The sequence below is a fragment of the Phyllostomus discolor genome, chromosome 2 (genome assembly GCF_004126475.2).
Source record: "Phyllostomus discolor isolate MPI-MPIP mPhyDis1 chromosome 2, mPhyDis1.pri.v3, whole genome shotgun sequence".
Lineage (NCBI taxonomy): Eukaryota > Metazoa > Chordata > Mammalia > Chiroptera > Phyllostomidae > Phyllostomus > Phyllostomus discolor.
In genome coordinates, this window is record NC_040904.2 from 179871297 (window position 1) to 179899007 (window position 27711).

At 36.2% G+C, this 27711-nt stretch overlaps 1 protein-coding gene across 2 annotated transcripts; it reads right to left on the minus strand.

Annotated features, from left to right (window-relative positions):
• Positions 1–461: 461 nt before the first annotated feature.
• FGFR1OP2 (FGFR1 oncogene partner 2) lies at positions 462–27663 on the minus strand. Of its 2 annotated transcripts, XM_028532762.2 has the most exons (7): positions 27368–27663; positions 14999–15147; positions 11389–11506; positions 9264–9406; positions 6746–6859; positions 3930–4043; positions 462–2469 (listed from the first exon to the last, which is right to left on the minus strand). In XM_028532762.2, the coding sequence occupies exons 2-7, from the start codon at positions 15131–15133 to the stop codon at positions 2332–2334; spliced, it is 762 nt and encodes a 253-aa protein (XP_028388563.1). In that variant the 5' UTR covers positions 15134–15147; positions 27368–27663; the 3' UTR covers positions 462–2331. The 2 variants fall into 2 exon arrangements, with proteins under 2 accessions (XP_028388563.1, XP_028388564.1); XM_028532763.2 differs by lacking the exon at positions 6746–6859 and having other exon boundaries at positions 27368–27661.
• Positions 27664–27711: the final 48 nt, after the last annotated feature.

Consider the following 27711-nt stretch of genomic DNA (forward strand, 5'->3'; position numbering starts at 1 on the left):
GTCTGAGGGAGACTTCATTCCATGCTGCTCTCCTAGCCTCTGGTGGCGCCTCGTAATCCTTGGGGCTCCCTGACTTGCCCAACAATCTGCATCTCTTCATGGCTTTCACCTTGTGTCCCTCCATTTCAAATCTCTTAAAAAAACGTGAGTCATTGGGTTTAGGGCCCACCTCAAGGTCCTCCCAACTCTGCAAAGACTTTATTTGCAAATAGGGTCACGTTACTAGAGAAGGTTAGAACCTGAATATGCTTTTGGGGGGGCGGTGGTACACACTCTTAAACCCACCACAGAAAATAAAGAGGCTTTCAGGATCAATAACAAGTTGATGACCAATCCCTCAAATAGAGAGACCAAGTTGTGGCTAAGTACCAGCTTTGTGGTAAGCAGAGAGAACAGTCCTAAGAATAAATGTAAGTAAACATTGTTTTCAAATTAATCTGGAGAGCACACAAATTTTAAACACTCATCTTTATTGATAAAATAGGCTCCTATGCACTACATACCTCCAGACATAAATTTTAAAAAAGTATGGGATGGAAAACTTTCTATATAACAAAGTAAATGTCTTTAAACACCAAGATCTTAAAATTATATCCAAGTAAGAAGACTAAGAATAAATTAACTCAACTTATTTGTTTACAAAAATATCAAGTAATATTTCATAATAGAGCTGCCTCAACGAACTGCCTCAGACTTCATCTCAATTGTGTAGCATATTTTCTTTCATTCTAACTTGGGATAAAAACTATATGAATGAATGTGCCATCAAATTAAGGGATACTTTCCCAAAAACAAATAGAAAAGTTAAAAAATAAAAACTGTCATTTATTTATAAAACATTAAGGCCTCTGAATGAGAACAGAAGTCAATTTAACGTTTGGGTCCACAGCCCTTTTCTACTCAATCAGCCCCATTAGCCCCACTTACCCCAAACTTAAGATAGAAAAATTCTGAAAAGTAGTTTTAAATTTTACCAATCTATGAAATTATACATAAAAATTGCCATGTAAATATTTAACAAATTTATACTCAAAAGTAAATTCTCTATTGTGCTAATTTTCATAGGTACTTAATATAAATGAGCATAATATATTTGGTCATATCTGCCACTCTTATCCTTTTATTCTGTAATCACCACAAAATAATAAAAATTTAGATTTCAATTGATGTTAAAGCACACTTCTATTTTTGGTGGCTTTAAAAAGTTTAAGTTTACATATACTGGATATGTATTTTATAGAAAAATAAAACAAATACTTCTAACTCCATTGATTTTTTGGTCCCTCTCTAACTGAAAGGTTGTAAGAAAAATCTTATCGGTTGTGAGGACCAGGTGGTGCTTAAGAACAGATCCAGAAACATTTAAAAAAATTTTAATGTACTTTTTCTTCTCTTAATAGTTACTTTTCAAAAAGGGCTTTATGAGGCAGAGGATTCCCCAATACACTTTGCAATAACCATACCTAGCTAGCTTTATCAGACATTTCAACTCTGGTAGCCAAATGAGCTCCATAATATCCTTAAAGATCAACCAGAGAAGAGAAAAATCTCATCTTCGTTACTGGTTTAGAACCAAAACTTATTCTTTCAAAGGAGTAGTTTAACCTACTAATTACGTCTCTTATAAGATCTTTCTTAGAAAGTAGTATTCCTTGTCTTTCATTCCTGAAAAGCTATTTCATATGCTTAGCAATTATGGACAATTGTTTGCTGAGTTTTAATTACGGTAAATTAGTTAAAATTAAATTACCTCTTTTGTTTATGGTGCATATAAAACATTCCCGCAGTTTTTCAAACTGAATTTTCTTTGACAAAAATTTAAATTAATGGGAAGTTAGGTAATCAATGCTGAAGTTTCATGGTACATAAGCTATTTGTTAACTTTGACACCAAACAGGGAGGAAAAAATTTAGTATGACTATCTTCCATTCACCAAACTGTGAAAAAATCTGTATGTTAAAATTGGAATAATTTCATGAATTCCAAAATATTTATTGGGAATATTCCTGTTTATCCAAGTACCATCCAGAAAGCCAACAGCACTACTGAAAGCTCTTGATATGCTCAGCAGTCATTGTGGAAATCTTCAATGTGTTCAGCAATTAACAAAATCTTAGTTTCTACTTTTCAATTGTATTTTGGAATAAAGTCTATGACCATGAATTATACATTTTGTGTTGCTATCTTAAAATGTCATTGCCAGTGCACTGTACACTGTACATATTATAGAAAATAAAAGGGTAGCTTGAGGTCGATTTTTCCGTAATTCATTCACTTTAGCAGGCCAGTCCCGGGGATCGTGTGGAGCCTTGTAAGAAGCTCACAGCCTCTTCAGCTCTTCCTTAGACTCAGGTCACTAGTGGTCACTAATGCTGACAAAGACGTACTTTCTGATACATCATCTTTCCTCAGGTTCAAAAATGATTCTCGAGTTATTTGAAGGATCTCTCTCAAGCCTTTGTTTTCTTGCTATAAGAAGACAAAAACAAAGATGCAGTCACCAAGGTAGCTATAAGAGCACCAACGTATCTTAAGAAAAGCCAAACATATGACAAATAGAAAGCAAGTTCTGTAAATGACAGGCACTAAATGATATATGCAGTTGTAGCTGACAACTTGAATCTACAGAACACATTTTTAAAGAGGTAGGATCCTGTGTTCAAGAAGTCTTCCACCCATGCAAAGTCTTCTTTATGCAGCTGTAATTGTAGATGGAACCTCAGCAATTGCCTTATTTTACAATCACAGTATAGATGAAGAAAATAACATCTAGATTTATATTGTCATAAACTCAGAAAGTTTGTAAATAATACCCTGGGACTATAACCTATTAGTACTTTAGTACTTTAATTACTTTCCATGATGCAAGAAACGTAAGACGAGCCATCTGGTTTGCTTTCCTAACTGGAATTCAGCAGCAGCAGGGCTGGTTGAGTACATTGTAATGTTTTTGTTTTTGTTTTTTTTAAAGATTTTATTTATTTATTTTTAGGGAGGGAAGGGGGGGAGAGAGAGAGAGAGAGAAACATCAATGTGCGGTTGCTGGGGGTTATGGCCTGCAACCCAGGAATGTACCCTGGCTGGGATTCGAACCTGGGACACTTTGGTTCCCAGCCCGCGCTCAATCCACTGAACTATGCCAGCCAGGGCTTTTTGTAATGTTTTTAAAGAAGGAAAATAGGTAACCAAATCTAGCACTGGTAAACAACTTTACCTTTTTTTTCTAGTTACTGGAAGAAATTTGCAGACATTTAAAAATTGCCCTGGCTAGTGGCTCAGTAGATGGAGTGTCAGCCTGCGAACCAAAAGGTCGCAGGTTTGATTCCCAGTCAGGGCACATGTCTGGGCTGCGCACCAGGTCCCCAGTAGGGGCACGTGGGAGGCCACCACACACTGATATTTCTCTCCCTCTCTTTCACTCTCCCTTCTCCTCTAAAAATCAGTGAAATTTTTAAAAAAGTAACTTCACCAATTTATTCTCTACCACTGTCTTTGGTTTTTCTAAGTTTCAATGGTACAAGGCAGGGATGTTCAAACTGCAGCCTGGCTTGAGGTCTGCTATTATAAATTAAGTTTTACCATAAATTTTGCATTACAATGGCCTAGTTGAGTCTACAGTAGAGACTGTCTGGTTTCTGAAACCTAAAAGACTTACTATCTGGCACTTAAAAAGTTTGCTTAATCCTGTTACAAAGAACAAGAAAACCTTGCATGGCTTAGAGAAATAATTTTTGGCCCTCTGACCATTTTCTCCACTATGATTTCAAAATGTACCTTTTAAAGCATAAAAGCCTATTCTACTGATTTGGATTACTCAACAATGATTTATGCTTTCACTACACAAAATAAAGGACCATACTGTATGGGATATATCTTCTGGCATAAATCTCTGTATGAGTTTTCACCCATATTTACAATTTAAAACTTACTTCCAACTGAAATATTCGTTCCTGTTCCTTACAACCCTGTTGCTCATCAATTTCAATGGCTTTCCTCATCACTGCTGCCATTTCAGTTATCTGGTCAACATGTGCTTGCAATTCCTGGAACAAAGAGTTGGCAGTTACAGATTAGTGAAATGCTGTATTATTTTTATTTTTGGATCCTCTTCTTTTCATCAAATCTGCATTGCCACTTAATATGGATATAATACTCGTATGCTGCCATTTAACATGAATTACTTTATCAAGCAGATATTACAAAAAGCTGACCGACCACAATTGTGCTTTTGAAATTAGACTGCTGTCGGGACTAGAATTAAGGATAAGCAGAACAATTTAACTAATACACTGGTTAAGAAGAGTACTCATATTTCTCATTCTTCTCACTACAAATGATCAACAACTTTTTCTTTTTTTTGCAATTACCTATACTATTGATCAAAGTAATGGGAAAGATAAAAGTTTATGACATTCATTCTTTCCCCCAAAGATTTCATGATTTACAAATATTCCCTGTATTACCCATGCCTAAAAATTTATCTCAATCCAATATAGAACCTTCTAAATTATTAATCCTCTTTGACAGCAGAAACTGTACCTTATTTATATTTGCTTATTAGTGTTCAGTACATAATGCATAATAAATATCGATAAAATATTTATCGATAAAAAGCAGAGTTCTGCTTTTAAGTATTAAAATAATAAATGGCCTCTTTGCAAACTGTTCAAAATATAATTTCAGTATAAAATAGACATTCACAGTTTTTTTGGTGCAACAGTAACAAATTTCTTCAGTTGCACTCACTGTTTTTGCACACCTACAATGTGTCAGGCACTGTGCTAGGCAATAGAAATATGAATTCTGTGAAACCACGTTCCCTGATTTCAAGGAGCTTACAGTCAAGTGAAAGATACAGACAAAACATTTAAAATCAACGTAAGCTTGAGAGTAATAATTTTTTAAATGAAATGCTTCTATAGACCGTTATTCACTGTCAATTGAGGGTTATTTTACTATATTAATAAGTACAGAAGTTAAAAACAAAAGTTAACAGCTCCCCAAGTAAACATGAAGTCTCTTAAATAGTTGTGCATTTCCTATTTGTATAAAGGGTTTGAACAGGACCCCCTAAAACCTAGAAAACTAGTAAGCCATGGAAGGAGATGGAAAACAAATAGGACTATCTTTTGCAAATACACATTTAATACCTTCTTAAGCAACAAAAATGCAGGTCCTTATAGTATTTTAATGGGGAAACCTGTACAATGTTAGTACACAGAAAAGGCAAAATAAAGGACTAATCGACACTGTCCAATATGGCACTATTTAAATTTACATTAATTAAAATCAAATACAGTCTAAAGAAATGAGCGGTTCAGCCCCTTAGTTGCACTGGTGACAATGCAAGCACTCGACACCGCAGGTGGTGGTGGCCTGCACACTGGGTCGCACAGATAAGAGCACCTCTGCTGCGCCAGAGAGCGCTGCTCCAAGGCCCCGGATCGGATGATGGCAGCGAGAGTGGTATCAAGACTAACATCTGCCATACTCTGCAAAATTATTAAAACCCCTCCCTGTATAAAGGGAGCATATAATGTTTAAAAGTCAGTTAAGGACAGATAACTACAGACACAAACTGAGAAACGATGAGTAAACATTTGGAATACAAACAGCTCTCTCAGTTTATGAGTTTTTGTATCCTATGGGACTGACCTAGGTAAAAAACTATGCAGGAAGTAAATAATTCTTTGCCTTTAAAATGGAAGAAAACAAGATACCAACACTTTTTTCAGGACTGAGTCTATTCTAATAAAATCATTGAGGGAAAAAACAAAACAAAACAATTTTTTGAACAGAACAGCACTTTTACAGGCCCAGTTCATGGATGGTCCACTTATTACAATAAACTCTTTGGAGAAATATAGATCTTTTAATGGGCACAAAAGGTCAAGACCTGTGCTTTCAAGACTCTTAAAGGCAAGGAGTGTCAGCAAAATAATTCTCGAACTGTCTTAACATGCCTTTTTCACTTGTCACCTTTGTTTAGGTTTATTTCAACTTAGGTCAATAAAGGCCAGCCACAAGTAAGTTTGGGGAAAAAAAAGTTAAGACACAATGGAGAGTATACAACTACACTTAATAACACTTAAACAAAGACATTTCAATTTTATGTAAACTCAAAGGAAAGGACCGAAAACTATCAAAATCTGAATTAAAACAGTTCATTTAATAATTTGATTGAACAGCCCTGGCCAGGAAGCTCAGCTGGTTAGAGCGTCAGCCCAATACACCAAGGTTGCAGGTTTGATGCCCAGTCAGGGCACGTACAAAGAAGCAACCAATGAATTCATGAATAAGTGGAATGGCAAATCGATGTTGTTTTTCCTCTCTCTCCCTTCCTCTCTTTCTCTAAAATCATTAATTAAAAATTTAAAAAATAATTTGAACAAAATTTTTATGAAATCAGATTGAAATTACTGCAGAGACCATGTCTTTGATGTCCAGAAAGAGAGTAACTGTTTCAAGTTTACTAAATTTGCGGCAGTAACTGGTAAGAGGACCCAGGGGAAAAGCCGGCCGGAACAGCCTCTAGAGCCTGCCCCTACCTAACAGGGCGTGTGTGACACCACACGCGCAGGATTAATGACGGCCTTAAGTTTTCTGTATTTTTGCGTGGCTATTGAAAGCACAGCATTTTAAAGCAATTTCATTTGTTTGTTGATTTACTCTGGCATAAAAGAACTTTTTAAATGAACCCCCCTTCCATCCACACCCCCAAAGGTGACTATTTTATTTAGTGTACATTCTGATTTGCTTCCAAGTGCCTCCTCTCCAGTCCAGGCTGAGGTGCTTCAAGGATGTGTCGAGATGCATCAAGGAGGAATCCCTCGGAGCTGTTACGATGTACCATGTCAATCTGTAGTACAGAGTCATTATAATGTTAATACGGACATTATCCGTAATTTAAAAACTGAATGAGTGTTAGTTCATGCGTGTTAGCCAACTGTTTGAAATGTTTGCTTTTTTAAGATTTCCAAAAAGGCACTGTTCAAAAATAATGAAAAAAAAAAGGGTATTTGGATGAAAATGAGTTCTCAGTTTGACTTTTAAATGTGTGCTCAAAAGCTTTTGGGTAAGGGTAAAAGTCTGTATTACAGTAGTCTCAAAAGGGTCTCTTATTCCACACATGCTGTTATTTGTAACTCTGTTACCTGTAAATGTGTTATAAAACTGTTTAATGTTTAGGCAGGTCAGGGCACTAGTACCCAAACACGCTGTAGCATCTCTTATTTCTGCACCTTCGTCACACCAGTTTCTCTGCTCACCTACTTCTGCTTGTTCACACCCAGCCCCCACTAATTAATACCTGACTGGATTTAGATGGATTTCTTCCTTCTCTTACACTTTCCCAAATTCTCCTTAAGAGAACAAATCTTGCTTCCTCTAATATTCCAGTAATAATCCCTTTTACTATTTTCCGATTCATCACATCCTACCTTGTATCAGTTATATTTTTATCTGTATCTCCCATTATACTGTAAGCTCCTATGATAGAATAATGGAAGTTATTCAGTCATTCATCTTATTACTAACAATAACTAAGCCAGTGCAAGTGTTAACAGATGTCTGTTTAATTGAGTCAAAGTGTTTCCTTTTTGGGAAAAATCAAAATCACAAACATTAATATGTATTAGTTGGAATTAATAACAAGTAATTGAATAGCCATTTTATGGAAGGCAAGGATCAGCACTTACGATGAATTTAATTTATATAATGAGAAAAGATGATTTACAGCTATCTTCAAAATGTTTCATTCACACTGCTAAGTTAATAACACATTTCTGATGAATGGTAAAATCTAATGTGTTTTAGAAAACATTTACTTTCGTCACAGGTACTACCAGATGGAACCAGCAAGCTGCAGTATCTTATTTTATGCACTTTTTGGTCATAGTATTCTCTTTAGATCTTAAAAAAATTACTTCTCAGGGTATTAAACATAAGGACTTATAGAATTTCTTGAGATCACATATTTTCTTAATAATTTAAAGTCAATTCATCTTCATACCTTTAAAAACCTCTTAAGTTACACATTTAAATATATTTTAATAATCTTTAACAATAGACACATTTTATATTCAAAAGACTGCTACATAAACATTCAATGTTTTTCTTTTGGTTAGGAGACGAATATAGCATAATTAGTTAACATTAAACCCATATTTATTTATTTAATTTACTACTTTACTATTTGACACAAGAGATATCTGTTACTAACTTCCTCAATATATAAAGTTGTCATACAAAGACCTACCTATTAGGCATTTAATTTTAATAGAATTAATAATTAAATAATTTAAAAATACCTATAAGCACTATGGTGGAATAAAGAATCCAAAATGTGTTTCAATAATTGAGAAAGATAAAAATGGGCCTTAAAACAACATTTCTTAAATAATATTTGTTATAACAATTAATAGTTAGCTCTTCATTTTCCATTACAGGTAATGGCCTAGTAGCCTAGCAATCTAAACATTTGCTCATGATACTTGCTCATTATAAATTCACAATCTAGTCTAATATTTTTACTTCATACAGCAATTAAAATCCAGTTTAAAATGAAAGGTAAATGGTAAGACTGTTCTCCTTGTCTTCACAGTAGCCGTCAGCAAACACCGGCTCACACGCAAAGGGAACAGACACAGGGACAACAAGAAGTAAGATGAACAGAAGGAGAAACACTAATTTTTAGCCAGCTCAGCTTTTCTGAAAACGATGTTCCTGATATGTGATTTGTGGGGAGGGGAGAAAATTTTAATATGTTGCTTCTTTTCCTCTCCCTGACACTGTGTTTTTTCCATTAGAGTCAAGATTATAATTTGAATCAATTAGCCTTATTCAGAAAATAGTAGTAAGAAAAACAAATCTGCCTTTATCTGTGTTCAAATTTTCAAAGTTTTCCACATTTCAATTTTTGTTTGTGCAACAGATGTCAATACACAAATCTACTGAAAAAATATTTCTTAAAAGCAGATAACTTTATAAAAGTAAATCTGAATTGAATACTTACCTTTATCTGCCAAAAAAGTTTACTTTTTAATATATATTAAAACTACTAGAAGCAAAGAAATTAGAAGAGTAAATCTAACAAAATGATATATAACAAGAAACAAAAAATTAAGGAGAAACAGAAAATGTCAAAAAGATGAAGTATTCAATATCATGTTAAATATTTATCATGTGATTTAAAAAAATTCTGAACGCAAGTTAACCAATTGTCATTCTTCCCCATTTCAAATTGTATTCATAGAATGGATTACCTTGGAGTGTTGCTCTTTTAACTTCACTGTGAGACCCGGCTCATCTTTTTTGCTAGCCATTAGCAATCTAAACATTTGCTCACGATACTTGCTCATTATAAGTTCCAAGGCAGACTGATGTTCTTCCAGGGATGTACGTAATTCTATCAAGAGGAACAGTATATTTTATTCAAACTTTTCTCTTTCATATTATACTTATAAAAGCAACTTATAAAAGAGGGTATTTTAAAAAGAAAACATGATGGCTAGGAATCTAGCTGTATAGAAATAAAGATACCAAAGGGAGTCCTTTATTAGTTTTTTAAATGACCATTTAAAACTCATTTTTTGGGACACATTTCAACAAACACTTACTGAACAACAATTAGGTATCAGATGATGCTCTATATTAGGAATACCAAAAGGCCTTGGAGCTCAGGGTATAGTGAGGAAAACAAATATATAAATAATTATACGTGGTAAGTGCAGAGAGGAGCTCTACTCAAATATATATTAAAAGTATGTGAGGAGAAACTGGGGAAAGCTTCAGAAAAGCTTGAGATGAACTTGCATTCTATGAGCCAAAAAATAAAGGAAAGGACATTCTAGGCAGGCAGGCATGAAAGTGAATAGCATGTTCGGAAACTAGTTGGGGATGGCAAAAGCAAAGGGGAAGAGAGGTATGGGAAGAAGACAGAAAAGGCCTGGGTTGACTTTGAAGGCCACTGGAAAAGGAATGTCACTTACAGGTTCTGTGACTTTAAGCAAAATGATGCACGAGTATAACAAAATCAATTTTACGAAAGTGTAACTGATATACACAACAGTTAAGTTCCTGTGGCATCTCATCAATGTTCTAACAAAACAACACTGAACAAACTGATGTTATTTGAGGACCTGCTGTATAAATGAGGGTTCTTAAGCAAAATAATAATATGATCAGATTTTTAAAAAAAGATTTTTAATTTATTTCTTAGAGAGAGAGGAAGGAAGGGAGAGAAATATCGATCAGCCACCTCTTACATGCCTCTTGCAAGTCCCCAACCCAGGTATGTGTCCTGACCAGGAATCTAACTGGCAACCTTTTGGTCCACAGAGCGATGCCCAACCCACTGAACCACACCAGTCAGGGCTGATCAGATGTATTTTTGAAAAATCAGTCTGATGCCTGTGTTGAAGAAGGACTGCAGGGGAAAAGAGAATGGAATCAAGGAGATCAGTTAGGACAGTTCAGGAAGAGACTGCAAACACCCAAGCCAGGGAACAAAGCAGTGGGATCGCAGAGAACGAAAATGAGTTATTTCATAGGTGACAACAATGGCACAAACTGGATATTTACAGTGAGGATCTAAGATGACTCCAAGCAAGGTAGACATTCAAATGTAGAACAGGATAACAGGCAATAAATGTGATTTAGAAATACTGGGTTGGCCAAAAAGTTCATTTGGTTTTTCCTGTAAGATGGCTCTAAGTAGCACTTAGTTGTCTTTAACTCCATTTGAAACAATTTTGTTCGATTGTATGGTGACAGCTGTCCTATCAGTGTACGTTAAAAAAAAAACTTCTCAAAATTGGTGAATTTTTTGTAGCCATTTTATATTGAAGATAGAAGAAAATATGCAACATTTTTGGCATATTATGCTTTTTTGGGGGGCATATTATGCTTTACTATTACAACAAAGGTAAAAATGCAACTGAAATGCAAAAAGATTTGTGTAGTGGATGGAGAGGGTACTGTGACTGATTGAACACATCAGAAGTGCTTTGCAAAGTTTCGTGCTGTAGATTTCTCACTGGATGATGCTCCATAGTCAGGCAGACCAGTCGACGTTGATAGCGGTCAAATCAAGACATTAGTTGAGAAAATCAACATTATACCATGTGGGAGAGAGCCAACAAACTCAAAATATCCAAATCAACAAAGTTATTGGTGAAAATGAGAAATTTGTCTTTTATTTTACAGAAGTAAATGAACTTTTTTTGCCAACCCAGCATGAACTGTAGAAGAGATGAGATTAACATCAAAAAGTAAATTTAGTCAATTACTTCCCCATTTTTGACAACATTAATTGATTTCAAGTTGATAGTACAATTGCAGATTAAAGTTCTCTTTTAATTTGCTATACATAATAATAACATATCTTGCCTTTGTTCTCTTGTTGCAATTCCCTGATTTGTCTGTTTTCTTGCTGGATTCCCATAACTAATGTGGATCGTGGCCGATGTCTTGCAACTTCATTAAGTTCTTGAATTTCTTCCTGATACTAATGAAAATATTAAGTAAGAACATGTGGGAAGAAAATATTTGGAAATACAAATCTGAGGCATATATCTGATAAGGGCCTACTATCCATAACAGAGAAAAAACTCTCACAACTGAATGATAGGAAAAACCACCCCATTAAAACCTGGGCAAATAAGTTCAGGGATGTAATGCACAGCACACTGAGTTAACAGTATTATATTATGTACTTGAAAGTTGCTGAGAGTAGATGGTAAATGTTCTCACCACACACTTGCAAAAGGTAATTAATTATGTGAGGTGAGGGAAATATTAACTAACCTTATTATGGAATCACTTCATAATATCCAATTAGCAAATCATCACATCGTTTGCCTTAAACTCACACAATGTTTTATGTCAATTATATGTCAACAGAGATGGAGAAAAACCTGGCAAAGGATTTAAAGAGACATTGCTCTAAAGAAAATATACAAATGGCCATAGCACATGAAAAGATGCTTCACATCATTAATCATTAGGGAAATGCAATTCAGTACAAGATACTACTTCACAACTTCTAGAATGATTTTAATCAAAGAGACAAGTAATAACAGATGTTGGAGAGAATGTGGAGAAACTGTAACCCTCACATGTTGTTGATGGGAATGTAAAATGTAACTGCTCTGGAAAACAGTCTGGCAGATCCTCAAAAAGTTAAACCAGAGCTATTGTATGACTCATCCATTCCACTCTGAGTTATATACCCAAGATAACTGAGAACGCGTCCGCACAGAAACTCGTACATAAGTATTTGCGGCAGCACTGCTTATAATAGTGAAAATACAGAAACAGTCCAAATGTCCATCAGCTGATGACAGGTAGACCCAATGTGACAGACCCTCATAATGGAATATTATCTGATAATAAAAAGGGATGAGATGTTGATTTCTGCTATAATATGGATGAATCTTGAAAACACAATGGGTCACAAAAAGCCCCATATTGCATGATTCTGTTCATATGAAATGTTCAAAATATGCAAATCCATCAAGATAGAAAGATTAGTGATTGCCAGGGGCTGAGAAAAGTAAGATAGAGGCTTTGGGGTGAGAATATTCTGGAATTAGTGATTATGGTTGTACACCTTGTGAATATTCTAAAACCCAATGAACTGTATCTTTCAAATAGTAAATTTTATGATATGTAAATTATATCTCAACTTGTGCAAAAGAAATGCAATATTCTTTCTTTTTTTTTTTTTTTGTTTTATCCTCACCCAAGGAGCTGCTTATCAATTTTAGAAAGGGGAAAGGAGGGAGAAAGAGAGGTAGAAAAACATTGATGGGAGGGAGAAACATCGATCAGGTGCCTTTTCTATGTGCCCCAACAGCAGGCCGAACCCACAACCCAGGCTTGTGCCCTGACAGGGAATCAAACCTGTGATGTTTCAGTTTGCAGGATGATACCTGACCAACTGAACAATACTGGCCACGGCTGTTTCTTTTTTTTTTTTTTAATATGTGGGAATCTAACTTTAAAATTGTATGCCTTCATTTTAAGGCATTTGATGAGTCACTTACTAGTAGTCATTATAACATTCATGGTTCTAAATTTGGTTGTCAAACTCCTTTTTTTTACAACTTAATACCAGGTACATGAGGTCTGTCTAGAAATAATCCAGCCACTGGTAATATAATGAGAATGGTTGCGTGACATCGATGTAACTTGACAGCCCAGGAAAGTTCACTGTGCTATGATGACTTCACTGTACCAGTTAGTGAGGGCAGTAGACACCACTGAATGAGCATGTGTACTATGTGGCCATTGCAATTCAAAATGATTAAGGGAGTAGGGCAATGAATCTGCATCAAATTTTGCACTAAGTTTGAACATTCCTCCATGGAAATTATTCAGATGATTCAGAAGGCCACAGCTATGGGAAATTGGTGATTGGCAACTTCATCACGACAACACGGCCACTCATGCATCACGTCTCATGTCGTTTTTTGGTGAAACATCATATCACCCTAGTGACTCAGTTGCCCTACAGCCCAGATTTGGCACCCTGAAACTTCTGGCTTTTCCCAAAACTAGATTCACCTTTGAAAGGGAAGAGATTTCAGACCATCGATAATATTCAGGAAAATACAACAGGGCAGCTGATAGTGATTGGAGAACTGTGTGAGGTCCCAAGGTGCCTACTTTGAAGGAGACGGAGGCATCATTATCCTGTGTACAGTGTTTCTTTTCTTTTTCTTTTTAAAAGAAATTTTATTGTTCAAATACAGTTTTCTGTTTCTTGTATCTTTTTTATTTGTTTGTTTGTTTATTGTATCTTGTATCTTCTTCAGTAAATGTCTGCTTTTCATATTACATGGCCGGATAGGATCTGGATAGACCTCATCTCTCCACTGGTGTGCATGCAACAACTGCAGAGTTAGGGAGGTATATAATCTGTTTAGGGCAACAGAGTTGCAAAACAAACTAAGTAAACTTGTTCCATTATTTTCAGTAGCTTTGACAGAAGTATTATCCCAGGTTGCTTCCTTTGACAAAATGAATGGTTTCATAAGAGTGAGCTATGAATATACATTCCCCTCGACTGATTTCCATGGTAGTATCAGAGACTTTACAATTCTCTTAGAGTTAGCCCTGGCTGGCGTAGCTCAGTGGATTGAGCGCGGACTGGGAACCAAAGTGTCCCAGGTTTGATTCCCAGCCAGGGTACATGTCTGGGTTGCAGGCCATAACCCCCAGCAACTGCACATTGATGTTTCTCTCTCTCTCTCTCTCTCTCCCTCCCTTACCCTCTAAAAATAAACAAAATCTAAAAAAAAAAAAAATGCATGGTCATTTAAAAAAAAAACCAAAAAACAAAACAAAACAAAAAACCACAATTCTCTTAGAGTTGAAAATTTTGTATCAGAAGAGGGCTTAAATTTTAGCTAAATGCCATAACCCACTGGAAAGTCCTTATGTACAACACCAAGGATAACAAGGAATGAAGCCCTTTTCATTTTTTCTAACTGGCAGCATTAAATGTAAAATAAGGCAGCAAGTATAAATACAGTAACTGCATGAGCTGTAAACTAGTTATTGCCCTGCATTATTTAAAAAATTTATTGTTAAATAACTTTACCTAAGTACTTTTATAAAGAAAAATATAAACATTTTTATATTATAAAAATATGAGAGGAAAATATGTATCTATATTAGTAAATGACATTATCTTATCTTTCCCAAATGTATCTAGACTGAATAAATTCATGTATTTTCTAAATGCAAATGTGTGTGTCAGAAAGAAAGTGATCAGGTCTACAGGTTTTACAATATCTATAATATATGTGTGACACGACAAAATTACATTCTCTCCTAGAGTAAAGCTGACACATATAAGTCAAACTACTTTTAAATTTTATAGGGTACATTAAACAAATACTAATTACATAGAAGTTAGTGATTCAAGCAATACATAAATGTCAATGACTGCTTTTTTAAAAACTAGAATCAACAAGAAAGAAAAAACCCAAACCTGCTTCATCGCTTCTACTCGCTTGTTGAGAGCTGTGGTCTGCTCAATCAGAGATTCCGCGGCATCATCGTGATCTCTCAGTCTTTCAACAAGAGCTTTAGCGTCAGCAAGTGCCTTTTCAATTGTGCAACTCATCTCTCAAGGAATACCTATAATTAAAATTAAAATTAAGACTCAAAGCTAGCATGCCATCTTATTTTAGTTTCATATTAACACACACTTCTGGAGCTACATTTGTTACAGGATTGTTCATTCTCTGGGGAGGAAAATCATTTAAGAACACTGGTGGTGTTGCTTCTGTTAGGATGGCAGAAGCTTGAAAGTGAATTTATATTTGAAAATATTAGACAATATACAAGCAATCTGCAGACATAATCAGAATATATGTAAAATACCCTGAATTTATAATAGGGGAAAAGTACACATACAATGAATACATTTTATATTATGCAGAAATTGTGCTCTTCATAAGGGCACTGCCTGTCTTCTCATTTGTGAAAAATGTCACTTTGTTAGTCTGTATTTTGTAGTCAGTCTGACTATAAGATCCTTCCTAGCTTCTGCTTGGTCAGGTGACCCAAGACAGCATTCACAAACACACACTACTGACCAGCTGAAACAGTGTCTATGTGTCATGATAAATCAAGGTGTCAACCTTCTTCTGGTGGAACTTGTTTCTTATATAAAGTTGCATTAATTCTACCCCCGCCACCCACCCACTGGGCAATCACCAGCTTTTTCTCTATATCTATGGGTCTGTTTCTGTTATTTACTCATTTGTTTAGGGGATTTTTTTTTTAGATTCCACATATAAGTGAAATCATATGATATTTGTTTTCCTCTGTCTGACTCATTTAGAATAATACCCTCTAGGTCCATCCATGTTACCTCAAACGGCAAGATTTCACTTTTTATTGTTGAGTAATATTCCATTATATATAAAGAAGTGATACATGTACATCACTTCTTTATATATTTATCTATTGATAGACATCTAGATTGCTTCCATATCTTGTCTATTACTAGTAATGCTGCAATGAGCATATAAATTCATGTATCTTTCCCAGTTAGTGTTTTGGGTTTTTTTTTGTTTGTTTTAATAAATACTCAGAGATAGAATTGCTGGATTGTATGGCAGCTCTATTTTAATTTTCTAAGGAATCTCCAGACTGTTTTTCCCAGTGGCTGCACTAATTTACAATCCCAGCACAGTGTATAAGGGCTCCTTTTTCTCCACATCCTCGCCAGCACTTATTGTCTGTCATTTATTGATAGCCATTCTGACAGATGTGATACTTCATTGTGGTTTTTAATTTGCATTTCCCTGATGATTAGTAATGCTAAGTATCTTTTCATGTTTATTGGCCATCTGTATGTCCTCTTAAGAGAAATATCTATTCAGGTCCTTTGCCAATACTTTAGTTGGATTGCTTGTTTTTTTGTGTTAATTTGTATAAGTTCTTTATGTATTCTGGATACTAACCCCTTATTGGATGTATCATCTGCAAACATCTTCTACACTCAGTAAGTTGTCTTTTGTTTTGTTGATTGTTTCCTTTGCTGTGCAAAAACTCTAGTTTGCTGTAGCCCCGTGTGTTTAATTTTCTTTTTGGTCTTGCTCAAGGAGACATAGTCAAAAAGATATTGCCAAGAGCAGTATCGAAGAGTTTACTGTCCATGTTATCTTCTAGGAGTTTTATGGTTTCAGGCCTTACTTTAAGTCTTTCATCTAGTTTGAGTTTATTTTTGTGTATGGTGTAAGAAAACGTTCCAATTTTATTTTTTTCATGTGTCTGTCGAGTTTCCCCAACACCACTTACAGAAGAGACCGAGGGATTTGTCTTCTAAAATTGGAGACATTTAGATAAGGGTACTTGGAAATAGGATTATCGGAAAAAAAACATTAAAGAAATCAATGTCCCAAACTGACTAAAACACAAAAGGACAACTATCCAAAATTTGTCCAAGATGCTGCTATAAGGGAGACATTAGCATACACAATGCCCTGTCCTTTTCTAAACTTCAAAGGGAAATTATCTAAAAATAAAAAAAAAGGAGGGGGACAGTGGGTGGAGCAAACTGGCTTGCAATAAGTAAAAAATAAAGTAAAAACAGAAAATATATTTGTTTTACAATCAAAATAACTGGTTGTAACAGATGCTGTAAGAAAATGATTTAAAAAACTTAATTTGAAAGTCTAGAGAAAATTGTAAAAGACTTGAGATAGATACAGTTTATCTTGGTTTAATAGAACAACTCAAGTACCAAAAATCTCTAACAATCCCAGGTCTCAATCTGTAAATGATATTATTGGGGCCACTATCAGAAGAATACTTATTTATGCTCTGTAACACAACATCTACAAGTTTAAGAAAAGGATCTGTTTTCAAATAAAATTCACTAAGGCTGCTATATATGGTCAGATGGTAGGTGATTTAGACATGACCTATGGTGTATAAAATTCAGTAAGCTACAAAAACAAACAAACAAAAAAACTGTGCTTCCAGAATCCTCTGGGCAAAAGAATCCATAGGCATAGATTAACTGGAACTGAGCCCTGAATCGAGATGAAGCCTTCCTAGATAATCATACATCTTTCTCGTTTTTGAACTATGAAGAGGCTATGCTGTGTTCTGGGGATATTAGTTGAACAACATGGCACCTAAGACCCACTGTCTATTAAATCCTAAGCCTTAATTCAGTAGCTAAGGCTTAGCCTCCTTCTCTCAGTAATGGACCTCCACTAAATCATCTTAGAGCTTATACAAAGTCTTTTAGCCTAATGTTACCACATGCAGCAAATCCCTATTGCTAAAGGAAACCACTCTAAAATTTCTCCTAGCTGAATAATTATGAACTATTGTTCCTTTCTCCTTTCATATTACCACCCACTGGAGTAACACTGTTACTCCAAAAATCTTACCTATTGAAAGAAAACCTTATGATTGTGTTTCCATAGATCGGGAGGTGCCCAAGGCCAAATTTTGAATTTTCTAGTACCAAATCATAACTTTATTGTCTGTTAGTGAATTTTATTTTTTAAATTTATTTACTGACGAGAGAGAGCAAAAGCTAGTGAGCAAGCGATAGAGAGAGAAAGAGAAAGAGAGAGAGAGAGAGAGAGATCTATTTGTTGTTCCACTTATCTATGCAATCATTGGTTGTTTCTTGTGCGTGCCCTGACCAGGGATCAAACAAGCAACCTCGGTGTATCTACCCAACTGAGCTACCTGGCCAGGGCATGTTAATGACTTTTATATGAAACACAAAAGGTGACAACAGATACTTCAGTCACTCTGATAAAATTAAATTTCTTATGAAAGGCCAAATTGATCAAATGACTTAACTGTGGCCTTCTTAGACAGAGCAACTTGCTAAAATAAGAGAAAATTTATGCACTAATAGTTGGATCATTTTGGGAACAAATCACTTCTTTGAAATGTTGCGAAGAAAAAACATTCCTCAGATATCCCTTAAAAACAACAAATAACATTACTTGATGGCTGGATACTACCTAAAACAATAAAGGCAGAGACACAGAATAAAAAAGATACAAGATAATTTACTATACTATAGATACCATGAAGCTATTTTAAAATACTCTATAAAAAGATTGCTTTGACTAAAAAGTCTTTATGCAAGGGCCTCATATAATACAAGAAAATCATAAAAAATCCATGAAGAAGTTCAAAAATTCCATCAGATACACAAAATCTGGCCTGACAAATTCCAAAAAGAAACATGGGGTGACCAAGTTGTAAAATCCGTGAGATAAGAGCTGCCACTATCAGAATGGCTACCTGATAGCACCAGATAAAACCTCAAATGGACACAAGAAATTCCATGAAACCTCTCGTATCAGCTGGAAAAAAATTAGCCACAATATTAAATACTGATCGGAAAATGTGATGGATAGCAAAGGTTGTGACCCAGTGTATACCTTATTATTTGTGAATAAATAAATCTGAAAAATTGTGAAGCTGAAGCAAGGGCTAAAACCATTCTTAAAAGATTTTCTAACATCTTCCACTGGATTTAATAGAGTACCCTCTCTCTATGGTTTAAGAATATGCAATGTTCCTAAATATACTGATAATATACTAGTATGTTTCTGTTATGGATGGCTTGAAAAAGTCCTCTGTTAAAAAGCCATAATAAAATGGGGACAACTATAACTGAACAATAAAAAAATAAAAATTTTAAAAGTTTAAAAAAAGAAAGAAAAGAAAAGCCATAATACTTACAATGGTTAAAATACTATTATACTTTGTGTTTCCTACCAAGGACATTCTAAATTATTGATCAAGTAATACAAAAATATATTTAACTAGAACAATTATTATTTTTTCTTTGTCTTTTTCATTTTTTTAATCCTCATCTGAAGATATGGTTATGGGTTTTAGAAAGAGAGGAAGGGAGAAAGAGAAACACTGATGTGAGAAAGAAACATTGATTGATCTTTGGCGCCAGACTAGGGATCTAACCCACAACCTCAGTGTGTGCCCTGACTAGAAATCAGAACTGCAACCTTTTTGTGTAGGGGATGATGCTCTAACCAACTAAGCCACCAGCCAGAGCTGGAACAATTCTTTTATGAATTTAAAGTATGCAACATTTTGCCTCTTTCTTGGGAATTTACCTGTTTTTATTATTCCCAGACCTCAGCAAATCCCAAAAGGGATAAATCCAAGAAGGTGCAACTCAGACACATCATAACCAAATTTCTGAAAACTGGAGACAAATAAAAACCTAGAAAGGCCGGTAGAGAGTAGAACTTAAAGAGCTGAAAAAACAACTGTCGACCTGGAATCCTGTATTCAACAAAAATTGCCTTTACATTAAGAAGGTGAAAGAATCAGTCTCAGATGAAGAAAAAATCAATTAATTTCTAGATTTGTTTTAAAAGAAATTCTCCAGAGACAAGTGAAATGATATCAGAAGGAAACTTAGAACATTCAAAATCAAGGAAGAGTAACGAAAACTGTAAATATCTAGGCAAATATAGTAAACTATTTTCTTCATGAGTACTTTAAAACATCAGATGTTTGAAAATAGGAACTATAACTTTTGTCTGATAAAACTTCCAATTTATATAAATATAACTACAACATAAAGGCAGGAGGTTAAGTGGACCTATATAGTAATAAAGTTTCAACATTTCACTTGAAATTATAAAATGTCAGTTATAAGTAGTATGTAAAAGTTACACACATACATAGTAATTCCTAGAAAAATGTCTAAAAAACTGTATAGAGATAATACCTTATTTATCAACATATGAGGAAGAGGGCAATATGGTTATTGGTACAGGACATATCATGTTATTCAACTGAATTCCCTACACCCAGGAAAAGTAAAAAATCACAACAGATGAATTAAAATGAATTAAAAATGCCCAGTAACCCAAAGAAAATGAAAAAGGGGAACAAAATATTAAAGGAACAGACAGAAAACAAATGATACCACAGTGAACCTAAAACTAAATGTATTAATAATTACACTAAATATAAATGCTCTAAACACACTAATTAAAAGATAGATTATCAGAATGAATTTTAAAAACAGGACCCTACTATATACTGTCTATACAAAACTCACTTCAAATATGATGTAGGGAGGTGGAAAGTGAAAAGATGGAAGAAGATACATAAACACTAATCAAAAGAAAGCCCAAGTGTCAGTGAGCACACAAAAAGATGCTCAATGTGATCAGCTATCAAGGAAATGCAAACCAAAACAGCAGTGAGATGCTTCACACCTACTGGGATGGCTATAGTAAAAATGACAGATAGTAAGGGTTGGGTAGGATACAGAGAATTTGGAACTTCATAAACTGCTGGATGGAAAACGGAGGCATTTTGGAAAACAGTCAGGTAGCTCCTCAGAGGGTTCAACATACAATCCAGCAATTGTACTCCTAGATATACACCAAAAATGTCAATCTGCCCATGTCTGAAACTGTGCATAAATGTTCACAGCCAAAAAGTAGAACCCCAATATCTACCAACTCATTAATGAATGAATAAAATGTGGTATATCTGTAAAGGTGAAATTTTTTGACAAAAAAAAAAAGACATGCTACATCATGGACAACTGAAAAAATTATGCTAAGTGAAAGCAGCCAGTCGCAAAAAAACACACACATTTTATGATTACGTTTATTCATATAAACGTAATCATGCCAGTCTAGAAGAGGCAAATCCATAGAGGCAAAAAACAGATTAGTAGTGTCTAACCCGGAGGAGGGGGGCAGGGAGGAGGGAGAGGGGTGACTGGGAGAAGTAGGGAGAATAGGGAGTGAACGTTAAACGGCACAGTATTTCTTTATGGAGGAATAAAAATACTCTTAAAATTGTGATGGGTCGCACAACCCTGTAAACATATATAACCCACCAACTGTATACTTTAAATGGGATTTTACACATTTAAATGGCATGTGAATTATAGCTCAATAAAAGTGTATGATATATAAATTATATCCCAATAAAGGTATTAAAAAATGATAGCTGAAGCAGCTATATTAATATTTAGATGAAGTAACTTTAGAGAAAAGATACATGGATGGCAAATTATAAGAAAATGTTTATCACCATTCTCTATTAAAGAAATGCAATGAAAACTACAATGAAAACCACTACAGTCCTATTAAAGTGATTAAAAGTACTGACATACCAAGCGCTGGCAAGGATGTAGAGCAATTGGAACTGTTATACAATACTGGTGAGAATGCAAAGTAATATGGCCATTTTGGAAAATGGTTTGGCTGTTTCTTACAAAGTTAAACATATAGCTACCATGTAACCCAGCAATGCCACTTCTGGGTATTTACTGCAGAGAAATGAGTGGATAAACAAAATGGATTACTACTCAGTAATAACACAGAATGGAGTAGTGATACAGGCAACAATTTATGTGAATCTCAAAGGTATTAGGCTGAATGAAAGAAAATAGTCTCAAAAAGTTACATCCTGTTTCCAGTTACCTGGCACTGCCAAAAGGACAAAACTATAGTGAGGATAAAAAGATCAGCAGCTGCCAGGAGTGAGGGGTGGGAAGAGGGTGTGGCACCAGGGATGTTCAGGGGTGGAGAGTTCTGCATCCCCACTGCAGTGGTGGTTACATAACCCTGTGTACATGTTAAACTGAATAGAGCTGTTATCCAAAAAAGGACTATTTTTATGTTGATTTTTTTTAAAGATTTTATTTACTTATTTTTAGAGAGGGAAGGGAGGGAGATAGAGAGAGAGAGAGAGAGAGAGAGAGAGAGAGAGAAAAACATCAATATGCGGTTGCTGGGGGTTATGGCCTGCAACCCAGGCATGTACCCTGGCTGGGAATCGAACCTGGGACACTTTGGTTCCCAGCCCGTGCTCAATCCACTGAGCTATGCCAGCCAGGGCTTTTATGTTGATTTTTTAACTTAAAAAACGCTCTTTGTCCCCAAGATTTTGTCCTTGTCTTTAATCCATCTGTTGTTTATCAGCATGTACAGTATAAGGCAAGCATCTATTACATTTCCTTTCTTTTTATGGGGGCAACTAGTTGCTCCAGTCCCATTTATTGGAGAATATATTCTTCCCCCACTGAATTTTTTAAAAAGTGAAATATATTTGACATATAGCAGTATGTAAGTTTAAGGTGTACAACATGTTGATTTGATATATTTATATATCATAATATGATTGTCACTGTAGCAATAATTTGCACCTCTATCACGTCACATAATTACCAGTTTTGTGTGTGTATATGGGTGGAACACCCCTACTAAATATTAATGCCACACCTGTTATATGTTTTTTTTTTTTTTAAATAAATGGTATGGGTATGTTTCTGAGCTCTCTATTCTGTTCCTGGGTCTATTTATCTATCAAGTTCTGTATCAATACCATGCTGCCCCAACTATTACAGTTGTAAAATAAACTCATTATCTGATATGGCAAGCCATCTTTTTCTTCTTCAAAATTGTCTTACCAATTCTTAGCTTCTTTCCAATCTAATTCAATCCACATTGACCCCTAGAGCACTCCTGAATAAAATCAAACTGCTAGATCATTATTTTAATTAATTCAAACAGTTGGTAACTTTCCAAACCTGACTGAGGACTACTACCTAATAATGTCTTTTGGTCAACAGGACAAATGTTCCCATTTCATCTATGAGGAGATAGACTCAGGGATTCTAAATATAAGGAGATGAGAATGATAGCACAGGCAACAAGGAAGGAGCTAGGCTAGTACTGTAACAGGGTGCAGCCAAGAAGGGAGGCCCCAAACAGGGATTTGGAATGGGGTCCAGGAAATATTAGGATGTCCTCCTGCCCCCCCGCCCCCACAGGTGTGGGTTGGGGGATGGAACACCTGGAGCAGGGCCATCAGAGCTGTTTTGCATAGCAACAGCTTTGCAGCTAACCTCTGGTGTGGTCATTTAACATATCTATAACCTTTAACTGGTTACATAGATATGTTAAATAGCTGTGGCCATGCTCTGAGCCAGGGGAATGGAAGTAACTTCCCCACCAAGACATAACGGGGGGGGGGGGGGGGGGGGGGGGGGGGGGGGGGGGGGGAGGTCCCCCGAGTTACAGCGCCTGTGTGGGAGTTTGGATAAGACTGGCTCCGTGACATGGGGCCACACCTGCCCAGATTCACAATGGCAGCCCAGTAGAGCTGGAAGGATATGAGAGTCCTGGCAAGTGTAGCCAATTGTGGGAGGAGTCGGAAATGGGGCTGCAGAGGAAGATTGGCGTGGGGATTTAAACCCAGACAAGGCAGCCCTGGGAGAGAGAATCACGCGAGTTTGCCAGAGTGGGGACTCCCGAAGCTTTAGAAGGGGGAACAACCACCCAGCTTTAGCAGAGATCCTGGAGACACAGCTGATGGTGCCGGGAACTGAGGGAGGTCTACCAGCCGAGACGGATTACTGGGAAGAACTGGGGGCGTGCCTGAGCCATGGACTTCTTTTTCTTTTCCTGAGATACGGTACCCCAGACTGGGCAAAGGGGAAAGACGGACTGTGTGTGTTTGTGGGTGTTTTAAGGGACTTTGGGATTTTGATGAAGACATTAGGGCACTACTTTAAGTCTGTACAGCATTAAATAAACATTTCCTTTCCTTTTCACGAATCTCTGGCATTGAGAGATGTCTTTCCTATAAGGCAGTGGACATAACGAACCTGGGGGGTTCCTTTCGGTAAGAGTACATTGCCCTCGGCTCCCCCTTGGCCCCCCCTTGGCCCCTGCTGTTCTGTAACAGTACTATACCAGAAATAGAATTGCTGATCCCCAGTCTAGTGCTCTACTCAGGAGCCAAGGTGGATGGATGCCCAGGACCCTGTTTGCTTTTACCTGTATATTGTAAAAACCATCTCAGTCTCCTTGGCTGGAAAAATAAAGTAAATTCCCTGACCTTACTTCACCAAGTTGACTTCCAAAATATTTTAAAACATTTCAAGCCAGCAATAGAAAATAAATAGGAGTGTAAATGAAAAAAGGATGAAAAATAACAAAATTTCAAATATTTTTTCCTTATAACTAAGAAAAATCTAGCATCCATTTTAATTAGGCATTACAGTTAATTTTAAGACCAACAACAAAAGTTTATGGATAGGTTTTTTGAAATTACAATTAACATTCACATTAAACAACATTCCCTAGATTGCATAAAAAGACTACAATAAAAATAAACTATGTTTAAATTTTGTTTTGTAATTATAAAAACAATGCTACTCAGAGAAGTGAATTTTAAACATCAGGTAATTCAAAGCATAATTTTATCAGCATTTCAGAAAAACAGTGACACAGTTTCTAAGAATCTGTATGTTCATTTCCTGTATGTGAAACCACAGAAAAGTTTAAAATATTTTATAATGTGCATTTACTTTGCCACCCGTTTTGAAAAACATTGTTTTTCCCCTCTTTTTTGGTTGGTAAGTGGGAGGAAGACTATTTCCAAATTCTCTAACAAGTTTTAAAAATAGACTCCAGTTAAAAAAAAGTATTCTCAATTTATCTGTCTATTTTTATACTGTTTATTGTAATTAACACTTACATTATCTTTAACAGGTAGGCCTAAATTACAGGTGAAATTTTTCGAGAGCAGGTTTCCACTTGCATTAGCCATATTCTCACACATTCTGCCACCCAAAAACATTCACAGTCAGGCTCTTGGCAGAGAGTTCAGAACATTCTGCTGCTAATAAAAGAGAAACCACCACCCACCCATGACAGCAACTGACAGCTGTTTAGTTTTAGATTTTGGTTAACAAAATTTTAAAGAAATTTAAGTCGCTCTTCTTTCTTTTAATCCACAAACTGAGTATGCCATGTAGCTGGACCTACAGAAATATCGTGACTACTGATAGGACATTCACTGAAATGTCTTCAAATATCAACAATCTAGTTTAGCTAAAAACTTTTATTAGTTTGCTCAGGTAGGAACCTAGTGGCAATTAAAAAATAATATTAACAGACACATACAGAAACAGGCATAGTATGGCTTTCTTTTAAATTTATAATTTAAAAAGATCAAGAAAGAATGCATGTAAGTTACTTGTAAAAATAATCACCTTATACAGACACATCAGTGTATTTGAAAGCACAGAAAATTTTCAGTCCTTGAAAATGATGGAATGAACATGTCTGAAGCTTTATGAAGCAGATGAATTTTTAAAATTGGAAGAAACAGAATTTTTTTCTGGGAGAATTTTTAAAAATCACGTATGTTACCTTAGAATTATGGCTAAATATAAATTGCATTTATGTGTGTGTGTATATGTGAGAATATATATATATTCATATAGATATGATAATTCAAAAAGGAAATAACCTAATCTAGATCAGTTATATCTAACCAATGGGCCAAGGAGTCATTGAAGAGGTGCATGGATGTACATACACCAAGCATGGTATTTCTCTCACACATATAGCCCACTATTTTTCAAATACAGCCACAGATTCATATAATAAAAAAACCCAAAATCAATTAAAAGCAGGGCAGTTTTTAGCCATTATGCATAATTTCAATCAACAAATACTACAAGTACAACCACTTCTGTGTTAGGGGTCCACAGTTCCTTATATTCAGAACAGGTCAGCGGCCATTTAGCTAATATTCAAGGTTCCTTCTGGCTCTAAAAATTCTGATTTTAAGGGCACTTAGGTCTCCTATGGTGAATCTTTACTATTACATTATAAATATTTACACATAAATACACATATATATATATAATGCCCGTATGTGGCAAGCATTAGACTAGCACTTGCTACAAAGATGACTTAGACATGATTTCAGACACAAGCTCAAACTGGCTCAAACAAGAGACAGATATATGAGCAAATAATACAATCTTATAAATACTGTTAGTATTTATAAACATGCAGAACTGCCTCAAGTGCTTTGGGAGCACAGCAGTATTATCAATGTCACCTGGGGGATATGAGGTGACAATGATCTATGAATTGGGTTTTGATAGGTTGTAAAAACAAAAATAAAGAAAAGTAAGCATTCTAGACAGATGGTGCAGCATGGAACAAAGGCACAGGGCTTTGAATGTGCATGGCATTTTTGGGGAAACAGCCAGTTGTCTGGTATGGCTGGAGAGTAAGACAGTATTTGGAGACGCAAGATGAGACTAAAAAGGTAAAATGGATTGGGAAAGACAGTAAAAGGTCCTAACGATACTGCTTACCCATTGGGCAACAATTCTGTCAGCAATATGGTTATTGGTAAAGTTTAAGGAGTGATATAAACAGATTTGAATTTCAGGTGATAACTCACTAGGAAGGGTGATGGTGGGGAGACTGAGCTGAGGGAGGGACAGTGCAACAATTCCGGTGAGAGAAGAAATAATACAGTGCAGTGCGGGTGGAATTGCGGAATCAAGGACGAAAGTTTCTAGTTTGGACAGCAGGATGGATACTGGTACAATGATAAAAAAATGGGATGCAGAAAGGAGGAGAACAACCAGAAAAAAAGTAGTATTCCTTGGGGGGGCAGTTACAAGAAAAAGGGAATAGCTGTCCATGTCCTATACTGCAAAGAGGTAACTGAAAACCGAAAGGGTCCGTTCTTCCTCCCCTCAAGGGTGAGCTCCCAGGTGGGTTAGGCAGGAAGAAAACCGATCAGGAAGGTGTGTCCAGAGGGCCAGGGTCAAAGCTTTTCATTAAACTTGCCGCACTTCAGTCCCGGAAAGAGGAGCTCAGAGAGGACGCCGCGGAGGAAGTACCGCTCCCAGGAGACGGTAACCGGCAGGTGGACAGGACTAGGACCCGGCGGCCCGTAGTTCAAGAGGGGCAAAGCACCACAGCCGCCTAGGGAAAGGAAGCTTACGGCTCCCTACGCCTGCTCCTGTCCCTGGATTTATTCCACTTACTCTGGTCTCAGTCCCTCGCAGCCGTCAGCTGTGGCGATAACGACTCAAAGCCTCTGCCAAAGGGGACCTATGCACCCGAGGTAAGCGAGTCCTCTTGTTCAGCTTTTTCAGCAAGCAGACGCAGAAGCCCGCACAGGTAGTCCAGGAGCAGCTGAAGGGTCAGCAGGGATCGGCCCCATCACTGGCTGGGGAGCCGCATCCTACTAGAGCTCCTACAACGACTCAGCCTCGCGAGATTTTCTTCTTTGCGTCACCACGGGGGCAGAACGAAGAGATTTATTTGCAACTTCTCACTGACATGCGCGAGAGATGGGGGCAGGTCCCTTATAAGTCCCTCCCCATTC